Genomic DNA, 18,610 nt, shown 5'->3' on the forward strand with positions numbered 1-18,610 from the left:
AATTGTTAAATGATTAATTAGTATTTTTTTTAAATAAATTCTATGTTGTGTTTGGTGAATTTTATGTGTATTAAACATATTAGTAAACATATTAAATATTTGAGTGTTAATTTGAAAATTTTGGTGGTAATGTTAGTATGTTGTTGTTGTCAATTTTAATTTTTTTGCTTATGTTAGTAGTAAAAATTCAGATTTTATGAATATTGATGATTAATTTGTTGTTGTTAATTTTTAGTAGAATTTTAATATTTTGGTTAGAAAATTGAATAATTAATAAAATTTAGACTAATAATTATAAATTATATAGTTATTTAAAATGAATTTGTAATGCTCTCTGCATGATCTGGGTCTGGATATTTTTTATGTGTTATTTGCAGGATTTTAAATTTTGGGATAGATGAAAATATAGTCGTTATGCTGCCGAATTTTTTATAGAATTGTAAAATTTAGAGATATTGTGAATATTAGTAGAAGTACTCAATAAAATTTCTAATTTAATAAATAGTGAATTGATAAGTAAAATCATTTATTTTAAAATTAAGATTAAAAAAATTAACATTAACATTATGCAACTAAATTTTAATAAAAATAAACATTAATTAAATAATTTAAGTAATAATTAAATCCTAAAGTAGTTAAATAAATTTTAAACAAATCTTAGAATTTTTTTTTAAATTAATCAAACTATTCAATAAAGCATAAGTAAAATATGTAATTTAATAAATACTAAATTAATATGTAAAAAAATAATATGTGTTAGTTCTGATTAAATAAAATTAACAAATATATTATTAGAAAACCATTATTAAAATTAAAATTAAAATTAAAAAAATTAAATTTAATATTTGTTAGTTTTAATCATTATTAAAATTAAAATTAAAAAAATATGTTTTTAATATTATTTGTTAGTTGTTTTTAATTTTTCTGTATTTTTTTTAATATTTTTTTTCAATTTTTGAATAATTTATGTTTTTTATATAAATAATATATTTTAAAATTAAGAATAAAAAAAATTAACATTAACATTATGCAACTAAATTTTAATAAAAATAAAAATTAATCCTAAAGTAGTTAAATAAATTTTAAACAAATTTTAGAAATTTTGTTTAAATTAATCAAACTATTCAATAAAGCATAAGTAAAATATGTAATTTAATAAATACTAAATTAATATGTCAAATTTAAATAAGTTTAATAATATTTACACTGAAATATATTATAGTTAGATATCATAAAACAACATAATTAACTTCAAAAAGCATAAGACATTAAAAAAACATATTTAATTATATTTGCTTTTTTCTTTGGTAATAAGAAATTATTACCAAAGATATAATAGTATTATTATCACATAGTGATAATATTATATTTTTTTAGTGTTCATCACAAGAAGCCTTAGACCCGTTTAGAGAGGGTGAGTCATTGAAGACTCTTACATTTGCCTCTCTCTGAATTAGGACACACACAAATTGATTGTAAGTTTGATGATTAGTGTTCCGTGCAGTGCTACATTCATACAATGTCGATCGACAAGAGTTGGATTAATTTGACAGATCGATTATCCGATGAGTATGAGGCTGGTGTGATGGATTTTCTCCAGAGAGCCCGGCAGTGCGTTGACTCAAGGGGATTGGTGAAATGTCCGTGTAGGAGGTGTGTCAACGTTGAATTTCAGACAATTGATGTATTAGAAAATCATCTTTTTGTAAATGGTTTTCTACGGAAATATACCAATTGGCATTGGCATGGAGAGGATGAAATAATACCAATGAGAGCTCGGATAGATCAAAATGATGAAGATGAGATGATGGATGTTCTCACTGATCTTATGCAAAATGACAATGACGAACAAGCGGAGAATGAGCGCGGTCAAGAGATACCTACAACTGACTACAGGAGTGGGCAACATTATAACGATTTGTTTGCTGAGATCGAGGCTCCATTATTCCCCGGGTGTCAAAATTACACTTCATTGAATTTCCTAGTGAAGTTAATGCATTTCAAAGTGTTGGGAAAAATTCCCAACAAAATATTTGATGGAATGCTGGAGTTGTTACATGATGCATTTCCAGCCCCAAATAAGCTTCCAAAATCGCACTATGCAGCGAAAAGGTTGTTGCGGAAACTTGGATTGGGCTACGAGTCAATCCATGTCTGCAAGCATGATTGCGCACTGTTTTGGAAAGAACATGCTGGAAAAAGCAAATGTCCTGTTTGTGGAGAGGATCGATGGGTGGACAAGAACACCAAGGGAAAGAAAGTGCCTCATAAAGTGATGCGTTATTTTCCTTTAACCCCTAGGTTAATGCGAAAATATGCATCGAGGCACATTGCTCAACATATGAGATGGCATCACGAGCAACGTATAAAAGAAGATGGTGTATTGCGTCATCCTGCTGATGGGAAAGCTTGGAAGGACTTTGACCGAAATAATCCAACATTTGCAATGGAACCCAGGAATGTGCGGCTTGGATTGGCTGCAGATGGATTCAATCCCTTTGGTAATATGAGTCTGTCTTATAGTATGTGGCCAGTAGTGTTGACGACATATAACTTGCCACCATGGTTGTGCATGAGAGAAACTAATTTCATGTTGAGTTTATTAATTCCGGGACCTCATTCGCCAGGAAAAGATTTTGATGTTTTCTTAAGACCATTGATTGATGAGTTAAAAGAATTATGGGTGACTGGTGTACAGACTCGAGATGCAGTCGATGGCAGTTTCTTCACTCTTCGGGCAGCTTTGATGTGGACTATAAACGATTACCCAGCAAGGAGTAGCCTTTCTGGATGGACTGCTCAAGGTTATCATGCTTGCTCTACTTGCAATGTGGCAACACCATCTATTCGTTTACAAAAGAAGGTTGCTTTTTATGGTCATAGACATTTTTTACCAATCAGACATGTCATTAGAAGGGACAAGAAGACATATGGTGTCGTTGAAAAGAGATTACCACCACAGCCATTAACCATGCAAGAAATGTTCACACAAATGAGTTTTATACCTGATTCTCTTCCTGGTAAGCATGTCAGTTATGGCGGCCAAAAAAGAAAGCGTACAAAAGAGCAAGTTGGTTGGCGGAAAAAAAGTATATTTTTTGAGCTCCCATATTGGGCCAACATAATGCTGCGACACAATCTAGATGTTATGCATGTTGAGAAAAATGTGTGTGACAGTTTAGTAGGCACAATAGTTGGGCTGGAGAATAAGACCAAAGACACAGTTAGTGCCAGAGTAGACTTGGAGAAGATGAAGATGAGACCAGAGTTACAGCTGAGGAAGTTGAATGGTCGGATACAAAAGCCTGCGGCCAAATTCACTTTCACTGTTGAAGATCGCCAAAAGTTTTGTCGATTTCTTAAATCAGTGAAGTTTCCAGATGGTTTTGGATCTAACCTAAGGAAAAATGTGATTGACAATGACAATAAGATAACTGGTTTGAAATCGCATGATTGTCACATCATTATGCAACGCCTTTTGCCAGTTGGTGTGCATGCATTCCTAGAGAAATCAATGAGTACAACTATTATTGAGTTATGCACTTTCTTCAAGCTCATTTGTGCGAGAACTCTAAAAGTCTCAGATTTAGAAAAAGTCCAAACTTCAATTGTTGAGATTGTTTGCAAGTTAGAGAATATTTTCCCACCTGCTTTTTTCGATATCATGGTCCATCTACTAATACATTTACCGGAAGAAGCAATACTTGGAGGACCGGTTCACATGAGGTGGATGTATCCTTTTGAAAGGTATATGAAAAAATTGAAGAATTATGTCTGTAACAAAGCACGTCCAGAGGGCTCAATAGCAGAAGGATATGTGGTTGATGAGGCATTAACATTTTGCTCCATGTACTTGAAAGGTGTTGAGACAAAGTTCAATCGTCCAGACCGAAATGTAGATGTTGGTCCATCACTTAAAAAGATGTCGGTCTTTCGATCTCAGGGTCGTCCAATTGGTAAGAAATCATTGACAATTTTGGAAGATGAAGTGAAGAAAATAGCAGATTGGTATATTCTAAACAACTGCAATGAGATCTTGCCATATCTTCGGTAAGTAATTAAAGTAGTTCATCATTTCATTGCATGTTTATTATAACTCTTATTAGTAGCTCTTAAATTAGTTGTTTTTTTTTTTTGCAGAGAGCATAGGGAAATTTTACAGACTAGAGGTGTTGAAAACCTAGACCAATTACATAGAGAGGAATTTCCTAATTGGTTTTATAATAAGATTTATCATCTTCGACAAACAGGATCCTTGGAAGTAGATGAAGAATTAATCTCTTTAGCAAACGGTTCTTCAACTCGTGTTGCGTCGTACCCTGGGTGTGTTGTAAATGGAGTAAGATTTTTGTGTTATGACAGGGACAAGAATCGCAAAACTCAAAATAGTGGAGTGTCTGTAGCGGGTGTCGAAAATAGTACTTATTACGGCCAGTTGGAAGAAGTTTTAGTGATGTCTTATCTTTCTGGTTGTTCTGTTGTATTATTTAAGTGCAAATGGTTTGACACTAATCGGTCTTCAGGATTAAAGTTTGAGCAAAACATAACGAGTATCAAAACCAGTTCGGAGGCCTTCAAAGATGATAAATTTATCTTAGCAACTCAGGCTAACCAAGTTTTCTACATTGAAGACCTTAAAAATAAATCTCATTGGAAAGTCGTCCAAGAAGTGCATCACAGAAATGTGTGGGACATCCCACTAGTTGAAGAACAAGCGGAGGATGTAGAAGTAGATGTTATGCACGACACTAGTTCCTCTAATTTCCAATTATTCGTTGATCTTGGACCGTTGCCACAAATCAGCTTTGAACGTACGGGGGCTCCATTACAATTTGTTGAGATAGATAATGTTGCAATTGAGGAGGAGAGGGAGGAGGAAATGGAAGAAGAAGAGGAGGAGGAGGAAGAGGAAGTGGAGGAGGAGGAGGAGGAGGTTGAATATGAAGATGATGAAGAGGAAGATGAACACATAGAAACCGATGATGATAGTGAAGATTATTATAGTGATAATTAAGTGGTAATTTTATAATATGTTGAAGTAATTATTTTTAACAATAAATAATTTTATATTGTCATTTTTAACTGATAAATGTAATTTTAATATCGATTAATTTGACAGATATGGCTGATGTTATTGCTCAATCTCACGGGGGTGATGGTGGAGGATGCGATCCTCCACGTGGACCGGCAGATATCCCAGCTGATTGTGAACGAGGTAATATTTTACACATTGATATACTCCTTAAAATTTAACAATTAATCCATATTAATTTTAAAATATTGAATTTGCATACAATAGCGCCTCCAAGTAAACGTGGACGCCATAAGGGATTGAACACGCGGGAAAAGAGGGAACAGTTGGGGCGTCCTCTCCCTCTCGAGTGGGATGTGCGGGGGAGAACATATAAAGAGATCGGAGAGTACAGCTCAAATTTCTCAAGAGAGCTCGGATTACTTGTTCGACAGTACACAGATCCGGACTGTCCTCAATGGTCAAAAGTACCAAATGCCTCGAAAGAAAGAATACTTGCACATTTGGAAGTAAGTAGTTTATGTATTTTTATCTTAATTCTTATTTTATGTTATATATGATATTTACTAATAAATGTTTGTAAATTAGGATGATTTGTTTGATATTGGGCGTACTAGATATGGAGAAGGGCATATGCCTGGGATCTTGAGAGGCATTGATACTTCGTGTGCTAAAAAGTATTCTGACTGGAAGTACGATATTAAAGAGCACTTAACGATTAATGGGCCACAAAATCGTTATGGTGGTTGCACGGATACGCAGTGGCAAAAAGCAATTGATTTTTTCCGTCGCCCAGAAATTACGGTATTAATTTCTTGCTAAACTTAACTATCTTAATTAAATATATTACTAACGATAACTTTTTGCAGAAACGTTCTGTGGTCAACAAGGAAAATAGAAAGAAATTGAAAGAGCTTAGCTATGGAGGTTCTCAGTCAATCCCAGCCTTACGCTATAAAAAGGTTAGTTAATTAATTATTTTTTAGTTTATTTTTCTTATTTACGTTTAATTATTAATTTTATAAAAATATATGTACGTGACAGCGCAATTTAGAGACTGGGCAACTTGAGTCCATCCCGGATAGCTGGATGGATACTCACCATAAATCAGGCACAGGGTGGGTGACAGAGACAGCAAAAAATACTTGGGTACGTTAAGTTTTTTTAAACATTTTTCAAATTTTTAATTGTTTCAAAATTTTAATTACATTATACATTGTATCACAGGAGGAATTGCGTGCATACCGCGACACACAGCAGACACAGGCAACTGATACTGAGAGTTCCACACCAGTTTCGAGTGCGCCTGAAGATGAAGACATATCTTTGGTACAAAATGTCTTCGGAAAACGACGGGGCCACCAGAAAGGATATGGACGTATCCTTAACATAAGGGACCGAACTCCATTTGATTTTCGTCCTTCACAAACTAGAGATGAAGAGTTGTCTGAGATGAGAGAGCGTCTTCGACAGTTAGAGGAGCATGTCCGGACTCATTGTATCACCCCGGGATCTCAATCTGCCCCACCACCACCACCCGATGATCCTGATGTTGGAGCACCGACTCAGTAGGACTTATGTATGAATTTTATTACAATTGACTATTACATTATCATGTTTAAGACAAGTCTTTATTTTAATTCAACGAATACACTCTTATGTTTTTTTTTATATCTTTAATATAAGTGTTTTAATTTTATTCTATTTTCTTATATTTAATTCAAAATAAATAAATAAATAAGGGAATAACAAATATAAAAAAAAATTGGGGACAAGTCTATACCGAGGACATTGTCCTCGGTATATACCACCAAGATGTCGGTATGTACCAGTACGATGAGAAATTGAGGTTTGTTGTACCGAGGACATTTGTCACTTTCTACCGAGGACATTATCCTCGGTAAAACGTATACCGAGAACATTTTGAATGTCGTCGGTAGACGTTTTGTTTTTACCGACGCGGCTGTACCGACAACTTTATACCGACGACATTGTCTCGGTATAAGATATACCGAGGACATTGTCTCGGTATAAGATATACCGAGGACATTTCGGCTTATACCGAGGACATTTGTTCTCGGTATAGGCCCTGATTTTTGTAGTGTTCCCAAATTACTCTTATTTGAGCACATGGTTCTAAGTGTTATTGTAATATGTATTATATGTGTCATATTATAGTTAAATTGGAAATGCATCTTAATTGTAGCGTGTTTAAGGAGAAAAAAAATATATGTAATTGAATAGGTATAATAAATACAATAATTGAAAATTTGGATACTAATATAAAAGTTAAAAATAGTAAATAAAAATTAAAGTGAATCATTTAAAATGAGTACCAAGTCTAATTTCCACTTTCTCGTTCCATGATAATATATTGGACTTTTTGCTATAAGATCATAAAATCATATATTGGGCTTTCTATTTACAGTGCAAAAATGAGTCAAACCGTATAAAGTCATAAAATAATAGTAAGCATATTAGTAACAATAAAAAACCAATCCTTACCATAAATAAAATATCCCTTCATTAATATTCTTTCATTCCAGTTAAATAACACATTAATAATAATGATAATATTATTAATAAAATAAAAACAGTCACCATAAACAACATACCACACCATGGTGGCTAGTTATAATGATGAAAGTTTTATATAAAAAAAAAATAACCATAAAACAACCAAAAAAATATTATAACCTTAAAAATAAACTAATAAGTAATTATGACAATGAGTAAAATAATTACTAAAGAAAACACAAATAGTTAAAAAAAAATGTTGCTAAAATTGATTTGTTATCTCGATCATAATAAACTTTGAAAACATCAAATTATAAATTAAACATTAAACTCTGTCAAACATTCTTGGATGAATAAGCAAATTAGTTTATTTTAACTACTGCTTTTAAATTTTTTAAACTCAAAAATAAAATATATTTTTTGTTTTATGTTTTTTATTTTTATAAAATAAAAACGTGTTTGATAATATTTTTGTTTTTATAAAATAATTAATTTGTTTCAGTTAAAATTTTTCTTGCAATAATTTGAATATCTTAAGAAGGAATTAATTGATAACTAAAAGCCATAGTCATCAAAGAGGCCAGAAAATGAAATATCCCTAAACTAAAGTAAATTAATATTGGGTCTGTTCGGTAATATTTTTGAAAGTATAAAAAATCTGTATTGGAAATTTTCAAAATTTTAATTAAAATTTAAAAAAATAGAAAATACAATTAATATTACCGAACATAATTTTAGATTTTGTTTTCATATTTTTAATCAAATAAATAAAAAAAATGATTTATTAATGGTTACCGAACGCTACCTATACGATCAATTTTTTTGGTGTGACAAATTATTATATCATCACATTTATAAAAAAGAATAAAATAAATGGGTATTGAGAAAAAAGTGGGATATAGATAATATAAACCTAATTAATTATACGGTTAAATAAAATTTGAATTTATAATTAAATATCTTATAACTGTTAATAATTTGTGAAATCGGAATCTTTGATAATAATAATATAAGTATAAAAATTTTAAAATGCTATAAAAGTGGGATAATTTCAAGTGTTATCTCTCAACAAAAACAAAACTATATATAGATGTGGGATAATTTCAAGTGTTGTATCTCAACAAACACAAAAGATCCAAACCTCTTTTCACAATGGATTATTTGGAGCTCGATAACTCGAGGAAGAAACTCCTCAAGAGACTGCAGGAACTGGATCGGTTCAAACACAGTGGTTCAGTAAAAAATGGAGAGATCGAGCAACTTCAACAGAAGGGTAGAGTTTTGGAAGGTGTCTGGTTCGACAAGGTTCTGAGATTGAACGACGAAGGTGTCAAACCTAGTAGTAGTTCTTCGAGTAGCAAGAAGAAGAGGAATGTCAAAGAAGTCAACCGTGTGTTGGCTGATCTCGATTCTTTCGAGACTTTCATAAATACACAGAACGAGACTTTGGACGAGTGTGAAGAGAGGTTCCGCAAGTACAACATCCCAAAACGCTATGATCAAAACAAGCGCAAACAGCCACTGAAGCCTCACGTAGAAAGATTGCATGAGTTCATGGAGACCACTTGGAGAAGAGAAGCCAAGAAGAAAAGAGATAAAGGGTATTCGAGTTTGATTGAGTTGATGAGAAAGATCGACATCAGAGATGATGAAGATGGCCTTATTGCTTTCACTTCTCTTGAGAATTGTCTTTGTCAGCTTGGGACTAAAATCTCTAGCTTCATCATTGACTACATCCTCTTGCTCCTCGTTGCTTCCAGCGCAAGTATCGAAATGGCCTCACTTAGTCTCTATGAGCTTAAATCTGTACTCGAATGTTTAACTTTGGAAGAGGAATTTCATGGCTCTCTTGTTACGGGCCATGTTGTTTTGATGATGGAATTCTTCGTAGAGGTGTTGGAGATGGCAGGACCCTTATGGGACAATGAGAAGGGCCTTAAAGAAGGTGAAAATCGAGTGTATTATCTGGGTGACGAAATAGAAGACTATGTAGTTCATCATATCATCGTAGAAGTTCTGCGTTTGGAGGTGAGTTTTTGTAGCCCTGACTTCCCTATGATGCTTATAAATGATGTGTTTTTCTCTATGTCAAAGCATCTTGATAATGTTTTCAAGGACAAGTTGGAAAAAGTTGCAGATGTAATAGATGTGTGCAAGTATGCAATTCGATTGGAACATGATCAACTTTCTTCAGAGATGAAGTTTTTAAGGAAAGTGTTGGAGGCTGGGGTTCATGAGTTATGGACTGAACATAATCCTATGTTAAGGACCTTAGTAAGACTATTGTTGATTTAACCAAGTTATTGATCAACTTTTTTTTTACTCCAAACTATGATTGACTTTATCTGAGGTACTTTGGTTATGTTTCAAGAATACTTTATTTTAGAAATTTTGACAATCTTCATGTGTTTCGTGCTTAAATTATTAGTGGTTATCTATTTCATTGAGTCAATTTTATCATGGTCTTGAGATTAGTAGCAAGGTCTTAAATAATGGACTCTATATACATATTTTCAATCTATACAATAAATTAGTTCTGTTGTGACATGTCAGTTTCATCTTTGATATGAAAATTACCCCATAAATCTATACATGCCTTCTAGCTTTAAATTTTTAACAAAAACAAAGTTAATTGACTACTTTTCATTATTGATAGCTTATAAATTCTATTCTGTAATCAGTAATGCGATTGCTGATAGCATATATACCCTTTGTTAACCAAGGGTTGATAAATATATGGATTAGTCAACATAGTAGTTTCTTTATATTACTCCCTCTTTTTGGCACACCATGATAAAATTTGCTTTATATACTATATAGATTAGAGATTAGTGGTGTAAAACATATTAAAGTCAAGGATTTTTGTTTTGTTACGTTTGATATGGAAGAAATTTGCTGATGCACAACAACATACATTCCGAGATTATTTAAGCCAAAGAAATTGAATAATTCCCTTTGGTAATCTTAATAGAGAGCAGAGAATGATCAATATTCAAAGTCAGTACTAGAAAATGAGAAATTTTTACACAAACAAAACTCTTATCATGAGTATTGAAGGTCAAGTTTTTTTCCATAAATTTTGAACCTCAACAACCATTATTTCCTTAACAGAATTCAATATGATTGTAGCTTGAATATTATGCTGGATAGATAAGGAAACTCGCAGCTTCAGCTCATTCATTTTCAAACTCACAACACCCAAAATCACCGCAAACAAAAGAAAATCAGTGATAATGTTAGAGATATTCGTCCCAAGATCAATCATCACCTTCTTCATGGCCTCAAAGGTACTCTTTCTTTCTTCATGTTGAGGCTGATCAAGCTGTTGCAGCCACTCAATCAAACTCTTTTCGCCTTTTCCTCCAAATCTTCTTTTTTCGGCTTCTTTCTTCCAAATCTTCATGAACTCTTGAAATTTTTTCAGTTAATTCTTGAAAGATCTACACTCACCAAGACATGGAATATTGTACTTCAGGTGTTTCTGTCATCATAGTCAGTGTTGCTTCTCGTTTTGAAGCTTCAAGAGAGTTGAACTCCTTTGCTAATAACTTCCAGCTTTCAAAATCTTCTGAGTTTCCCCGTTCTTCCAACTTCTTGGAAATGTTTGACGTGGTGTTTTTTAGCTCTGAAATCGTCTTGCTAATGTCATTTTTCACTGCTTGAAAAATGACAGTTATTTCTGTTATGGTTAGTTGTGGGATTTTTAGTCATATGATAAACGACATGTCGTTAGTAGCATCCTTTAGAACAAACGACATGTCATTTGTTCTCTTTTGTGATTCTTTCTTGACAGAGAAAGTCTCAGAGAGGGTTTAATTAATGCATGGAATTATATAGAAATGAAAAGCTGTCCTTTCTGTTGTGATTAGTTAAATGTCGTTTCATCTTTGATATGAAAACGACATGTCACTTGTCTGTATCTATATATGCCTTCTAATGTAAGATTACTCATACATTGCAACACTAATGTGTATGCATTCATTCATACCAATTTTCAAATCTTAAGCGGTTGGAATAGAATTTATGACAATCATGTGTTTGTAATAATGTTCCATTGACCAATTCTTTTTATAGTACGGATCAGTATATGAAAAAAATGGTAGTGCATTGACATCACTTTTTTTTTTCTTCTTGACAAATGACCAATTCTCATGAATTAGAGAATAGTTTTGTGAAAGGAAACTTTTTTATTAAGTTTTATGAATTTTTAGACTTATTAGCCTGGAGTTCCTTCACTGAGTCCTCTAAGAAAGGGCTTCCTTCAACATGTAAAACTTCTGTGTCAATCTAGAATTAGAATAAGAAAGAGTTTGTGAATAATGTTTGTTGTTTCAGAGAAGAGAATGAATAGTTAGGTAATTCTGTTACAATAATTCTGTGATTAGCTTCCATTATAGTAAGAGTACTCAAGAACCTACTCAATATTGCGACTATAAATCAAAACTTAACTAAAGAAATAGAAATATAAATATATATATATATGTATATAATATTTAAAATTAATAGCTAAGGACTTTTAAAAGTTAGACTCAATTTTATTTTTAGTTAAGTAAATGACTGGTTTGTAAATCTAAACAAAAGAAACAAAGCCTTCTTAAGCATGTATTAATTCAATATGGAGAAGATGATAATCAAAAATTCAAAAATAAAAATGAAACCAATTCATTAATATTATTAAGCCACCATGAATTACCTTCTTTATATTATTTTGTCCGGTTATAATAATAATTACTCTATTGGTACCAAGATAGAAATATCAGAACAAAAAGATTAAAATAAACTAAAAGGAAATCACTGAACCAGTACTCAAATAACACTCAAGCAGAAGCAAATCTTGTTGAAATAAAAACACACAATAGTGTCAAACTATTAATGGAAGAAAATCACTGGAAAATGAAACAGAAACTCAGTATCTAATCAAATCAATTTCTCATAAAGTACTGATATTGGTACTATTACAAAGAATACTACAGTTAAAAGTTACTAGAATGAGAAACTTAAGACTAAAAGGCTAGTTTGTTCCATATCTCTTTAGTCTCTTCCTCCAATGTTCCTCTCAAAGGAAAAAGTGTCTCTGGATCTTCATCTCGAACTCGAATAATGAGTTCTTCATTCTTCATTTCATTCAGACTCATTCCAACATTTTTCAGTCTCTTTTCAAACACAATCTTGAGATGATTTCCCATAGAGAGATATACCTCATCTGTTAGCACCATAGGCAAGCTTGGACATTGAAGAGCAACTTCAAGGCGCAAAATTTCTCTCAGGATATCGCGAGTAACATACATTTGTGGACAATCCTCAAACAAATTCTCTGCTGAACTCGCCCTCGATGAGCTACATTGATTCTCATCTGTCACCTTCATTGTTCTCTCCATAAGTTTCACTACAGCCAAGAACCTCTCTATGACAATGGAGTTTTCTTCCACACTTAAGAACTTGAGCATAACCGAAAAATCATCAAGCTTCTGCATTAGGCCTTCATTGGTTGCTGAAATCGCCACAATCATGAAGAGCTCAACGAGGTTTAGAGAAATCTTTGTCCCAAGATCGATCACCACAGCCCTGATTTTCTCAAAAACAATCTTTCTTTCTTGACCAAGAAGTTGCAGCCACTCTATCAAGCTCTTCGCGCATTTAAGTCTACCTTTTTCGGCTTCTTCTCTCCAAACCTTCATGAAATCTCTCATGTCTTGTACATATTCTTCCATATCTTTACATGCATCAAGATAAGGGACATTGTACTTGAGAAGATTCTCTTCAAACTCATCCAAACGTTTCTCTACTTCTTCTGCTTCTTTCGCCATCTTTTCGAGAATCTTCTTGGAACTGTTGAACTCATCTTCAGTATTGAAACGTTTTGTCTTTGTAGCTTTTAGAGTCTCCTCTTGCTCAACGATAAAACGCAGAGTTTGTTTTATCATATCTTCCACGAAGTCGCCATCTTCGGAATACTCAACATCTTGTACCTTGTCACTGATGGTTTTGATGTAATTTACTTGCTTTGAAACCATGTCCTTAATCTCATTTTCCATACTCTTGAGAGATTTCTTAGTCGACATTGTCAATCTTGAAAGAAGTTTCAAAGAGAGAAGAGAAAGAGGAGGTGGGTAATTCTGTTATGGTCAGAATTTATACATAATTCAATGTTTTGAACGTCATGTCGTTTCATCTTATAAGTTTGTATTCTATAAGAAACTACATGTCGTTTTATATTATAAGATAAATACTTTGTAACAAACGGCAAGTCGTTTCGTCTTACACATTATATTCTACAACAAAACAAACGACATGTCGTTTCTGTCTCTTCTCTATTACTTTATTTTAACAAGGTGGCACCCAGATGAAGAAAAGCTCAAGTCTATTTGTGAGCTTGGAACTCCTTCCATGGTGTTGGCTGCAGTTTGTAAAGCTTGATCTGAATAAAACTGGATCCATTCTCTCATAAATGAAAAGAAAATGGTTATATATTTATATATACTTACACTTCGAATTCTAAATGCATCGAAGTAAGCCATTAATGCCAACAAAAATTTGATATACTTTCCATGAAGGTTCTTCGATATGTATATATAAACATATATATATATATATATGAATATATAAACAAAATAAGAGGAGACAGTAATTTTTGGGACAGAAGATTTTCGTTCATTCCAATCCAATTTGGGTTTTGGGGTTTCAATTTTGCCATTTGATATAAAGATTTTGGGGCTTTTGAGTTTCAATTCAATGCATTTGATCTGATTTCCCGATCGATTCATCTGTAAGTGATTCAACTGACCATGGACCATGTCGAGCTCTCCACTGAACAGGTTCTTCTTCTTCTTCTTCTGTTTGTTTTGTTTCAATCTTCAATTGCAGCTCATTCACTCTATCCAATCGAATTCAACCTAAATCGCAAAAAATGAAAGTAATGTCTGGTGATGATGATACTAAGTATATATTTTTGTTGATTTCTTGAAGGTTCTGAAAAGGGACATCCCATGGGAAACCTACATGACCACTAAGCTCATCACCATAACAAATCAGAGAGTTACAGAGCCCAATTGCTCGATGATGTACTGGCATTGATTGATGAAATGACAATTCACTTTCAGGTGAGGATACTTACAATTCTTTCTTAAGGTAATTCAACCATGACAAATTGTTGTCTTTGATAAATTTGATTATATTGGGGAGCAAGAAGCTGTGGCATTTACTATGTAGATAAGGGTTTTGAACCTCACACCTGATCATTTGAGCTATCTATTTTTTTTTTTTTCATTTTTTAGATTGCTCTGTAATGGTAATTGGTTTGCACAAGAGAAGAGCTGTAAGATACTTGTTTCCATAGTGAGGTACTTTAACCACAGATTTTCTCATCTTGGTCTATATCTCCTGGACTATTGAAGACCATTTTCTTATAATTTACTCCTAACCTTTTATAACATCTACTTTCTTTACATGATAATACAGTGCAAGGCCAAAATCTCAGGATAACATTACTGCAAATGGGGGAGCCTCAAATTCGAAGAAAACATCAACTACTATCAATGATGTGCCGAAAGGCTTGGTTGGATGGCTTTGTGCACAGGTATAAAATAGAATCTTAGGCACCTTGCTATAAGCTAGATATATGATCTGACCCAATATCTGACTGAATATTACTGGTCGAACTGGAACTGAAACTACCAAGATGTAATGTCTGCCAACTTGACTGCATCTTGAACCCTAAGTCGAGTACCCTGTTGTTTAACTATAGTTGCAGCTATTCGAGCAGCCAGGCTACACATTCCTCTCAAGTCCGACATCCCTCGTAGCAGACTATACAAAACACCAGACACATATGCATCGCCTGCACCACAAGTGTCCACCATCGGTGACTGAGACTAGGGGTAATAAATGGCTTAGATACCTTGCAGCTACAACCGGACTTTCCTCTGAAGAAAAATCACATAAAGCTCTAGCTTCATCACTATTTGCAAATATGGTGTCTGAGTAGTTGCCAACGATTTCCCTGACCGAATTAATCCAACAAAAAGTGAGCAACTAAGACTTAGACTAAAATTTCATATGTAAAAGCAAATGAAAGAAGAAAAGTACTAGAATTCATCATAGTGTCTCTCTATGCAGGAGACATCTGATGCTGTGACTGCAACCAGGGAACCACTCCGGTATGCTTGCTCGCATGCTTTCTTTTATCCTTCAACTACAAGTATCTTTGTATTGGAAACTATCTTAGCTATGCATGGATCGAAATTAATGGTTGATGATGTACCCTGATAGTGTAAAAGCAGATTTGTTAATATTTCATTTCATCATTAGCTAAATTAAACAAAGAGATCTCAATGTTTCCTGGAATATAGTTTCAAGGCCAACTTTAATGGTGTTAGAAAATCAGTGGCCACTCAAAACTGCATAAATACTTAAATATATAGAGATTTGTGGATTGCTGAGATACAAGATAATTAACCCGGCGGATCCATTAGTATTTTTTATTGCACTTTTAATATTAATTATGATTTGAAAATATTTTGATATATTATTAGTTATATTTTGTTTAATTTTTTCAAGAAATTTGCTTCTGCTTGAATTTTATTATTATTCTGCAGTTTTCCCTCTTAATTTATTTTTATCTTTGTTCATTTGATCTGTGATATTTCTATTTTGGTATATTTTGTTTAGTCTAGCTAATTCTAGTTGTATTTTTGTACTCAAAAGAGAAACTCTTCTTTAAAACAATGAAAAGAAAGTTCAACTACGAATTGATTAAGGTAGAGAGAGAGAGAGTTTACATATAAACAAAGCCAGAGACATGTCGTTTCCCTGAAAAAAGAAAATTACGGCATGTCAATCACTTTATCTCATAGAACAAATGACATGTCGTTTGTTATGGAAGTTCTAATAGACGACATATCGTTCGCACAACATAATTCCATGCCTTAAACAAAAACAAAATCTGCAGTACTTTAACTACAACTGAAAAGAAAAATTCTTTAATTGTTTGTAACAAAATTGATTAAGGTGGAGATTAGAGAGTTTACATATAAAAAATGCCAAATACATGTCGTTTTCCTGAAAACAGAAAATAATGACATGTCGTTTTGTCATAAAAGAAGCCATGTGGCCATTAACGACATGTCGTTTACCAGATGAGTCAAATCACACAACTTGGCATAACAGAAATAACTGCTTTTCCTTTCTCTTTATATTCCAAGCCTTAAACCCTCTACAAGTCTCTCTCCCAAGAAAGAAGCACAAAAGAGAAAGCAAGAAGTTGATAGATAGTGTTTCGAATTTTCAACAACAATGATGCCAAAGAAAGATGTTGATGCAATGGAACATGAACTCATCGACTTGGTTTTAGATATAAGAAGATTCACCCAATCAAGCATTCGCAAGAAGTTATCAGAACTGAGAAAGTCAGAAGATGTTCAAAGCTAGACAAAGTTAGCAAGACAAGGCAGAAATCTTGAGGATTCAATAGAAGCAACACTAGAGTACAGGAATGCATATGAATTGATGAAATCCATAGCGAAAATTAAGGAATTAGCAGATGATTTTGAGGAGCAGGACCGACCTCGGCAGATGAGACAGTTGCCTAAAGCCTCATCTTCAATATATATATTCTATATATGTATATATATAACATTTTAAATAAGATTAATGTATACTAATAAATGACTAATGTAAAACTATGTATAAATGTGTGGAAAGTATAATCAAAATAATAATAAGAGAAAAACAAAAGAAGAAAGAAAATGGAACACAAGAAAATGACAAACAAGATGATTAAATTATAATAGATTGTTTATCTCTATTTTAAAATTCTTATTGTTAGTATTAGATTATTTTGTATCAAATTCCAAAATTTACTATTTATATAAAAATAATTTGCTAAAAAAGGATATATTCCTTGTAAGACCATCTAAGTTTTATAGGTAATAGTTTAGAATTAACATAAAACATGCATTAAATTTCCAGTGAAAAAAATATGCATCAAATTGTATTAATATTAAATTTTGAAAAAAAAAATTTAAAAGAAAAAGTCTCATTTTTTTGTTTGCCTACCGCCCCGAATTTGCTCGGGTCGGCCCTATTGAGAAGAAACACCTGAAGTACAACATTCCACATCTTGGTGAGTGTGAATCTTTCAAGAATTTCTTGGAAAATTTACAAGATTTTATGAAGATTTGGAAGAAAGAAGCCAAAAAAGGAAGAGGAAAAGGCGAAAATAGTTTGATTGAGTGCCTGCAACAGCTTGATAAATCTCAACAACATAAAGAAAGAAAGATTAACTTTGAGGCCATGAAGACTGTGGTGATTGATCTTGGGATAGATATCTCTAACATTATCAGTGATTTTCTTATGTTGGTGGTGATTTTGGGTGATAGGAAACTTGTAATGCAGAATCTTGGTGATTTCAAGGATCCACTAAAACAACTAAGAGTGGAGAAGAATTCCATTGCAGAGAGAACAATGAGCCTGACAAAGATGGATAGGGCAGAGGATGCTGTGGCGATGAGCGAAATGGAACTCGATGTCCTACGAATGATCCTCAAAGAAGTTTTGCGTCTTGAAGTTTCTCTTTGTTGTCCAGACTTGCCTATGATGTTGTCAAATGATGTGTACCTATCGATGGGATCTTTTCTCAAAAATTTCTTTCAAAACAAATTGAGTTTTGTAAGATTGAAAATGGATGAGCCGAAGATGGAAGTGTTGTTTTCTATCCCAGATGATCAAGATACAAGCGTAGGGAATTTTATTAAGGAAATTTGACCTTCACTAGTCATGCTAAGAGTTTGTTAGTATTGTATACCTTTTATTCAAGTTGTATGGAATGAAACTGGTGATCATTCTCTGCTCTCTCCTATTATTGTTGATTAGTAGTAATTTTGGAAGAAAATTAAAGGTTCAACTTAGAGAAATCACTACAGTACTACTACTAAATCATTTTGGTCAATTTTAAAGTACCAAATATCAGTATATTCACTTAATTTTAAGAAAAGGAAAATGGTTGCTGCAACTTTTCATGACTAAAGACAGTGTGGTTTTGGAACAGAATAATCTCTTTTTGAA

The 18,610-nt window shown here is 32.9% G+C and overlaps 1 protein-coding gene and 1 long non-coding RNA gene across 3 annotated transcripts; both read left to right on the forward strand.

Moving 5' to 3' along the window:
- The first annotated feature begins 1,201 nt into the window (after nt 1–1,201).
- On the forward strand, nt 1,202–6,731 carry LOC133801589 (uncharacterized). Of its 2 annotated transcripts, XM_062239834.1 has the most exons (6): nt 1,208–2,804; nt 5,300–5,541; nt 5,621–5,836; nt 5,902–5,994; nt 6,077–6,181; nt 6,260–6,731. In XM_062239834.1, exons 1-6 carry the CDS (start codon nt 1,520–1,522, stop codon nt 6,602–6,604), a joined length of 2,286 nt encoding a protein of 761 aa, XP_062095818.1. In that variant the 5' UTR covers nt 1,208–1,519; the 3' UTR covers nt 6,605–6,731. The 2 variants fall into 2 exon arrangements, with proteins under 2 accessions (XP_062095817.1, XP_062095818.1); XM_062239833.1 differs by lacking the exons at nt 5,621–5,836; nt 5,902–5,994; nt 6,077–6,181; nt 6,260–6,731 and having other exon boundaries at nt 1,202–3,829; nt 5,300–5,475.
- A 7,195-nt stretch (nt 6,732–13,926) lies between these two features.
- On the forward strand, nt 13,927–15,799 carry LOC133800491 (uncharacterized). Its single transcript, XR_009876489.1, has 5 exons — nt 13,927–14,364; nt 14,516–14,649; nt 14,824–14,889; nt 15,008–15,572; nt 15,665–15,799. It is a non-coding gene; the product is annotated as an uncharacterized LOC133800491 (long non-coding RNA).
- The last annotated feature ends 2,811 nt before the right edge of the window (nt 15,800–18,610 follow it).

Source organism: Humulus lupulus, chromosome 9 (assembly GCF_963169125.1).
Source record: "Humulus lupulus chromosome 9, drHumLupu1.1, whole genome shotgun sequence".
NCBI lineage: Eukaryota > Viridiplantae > Streptophyta > Magnoliopsida > Rosales > Cannabaceae > Humulus > Humulus lupulus.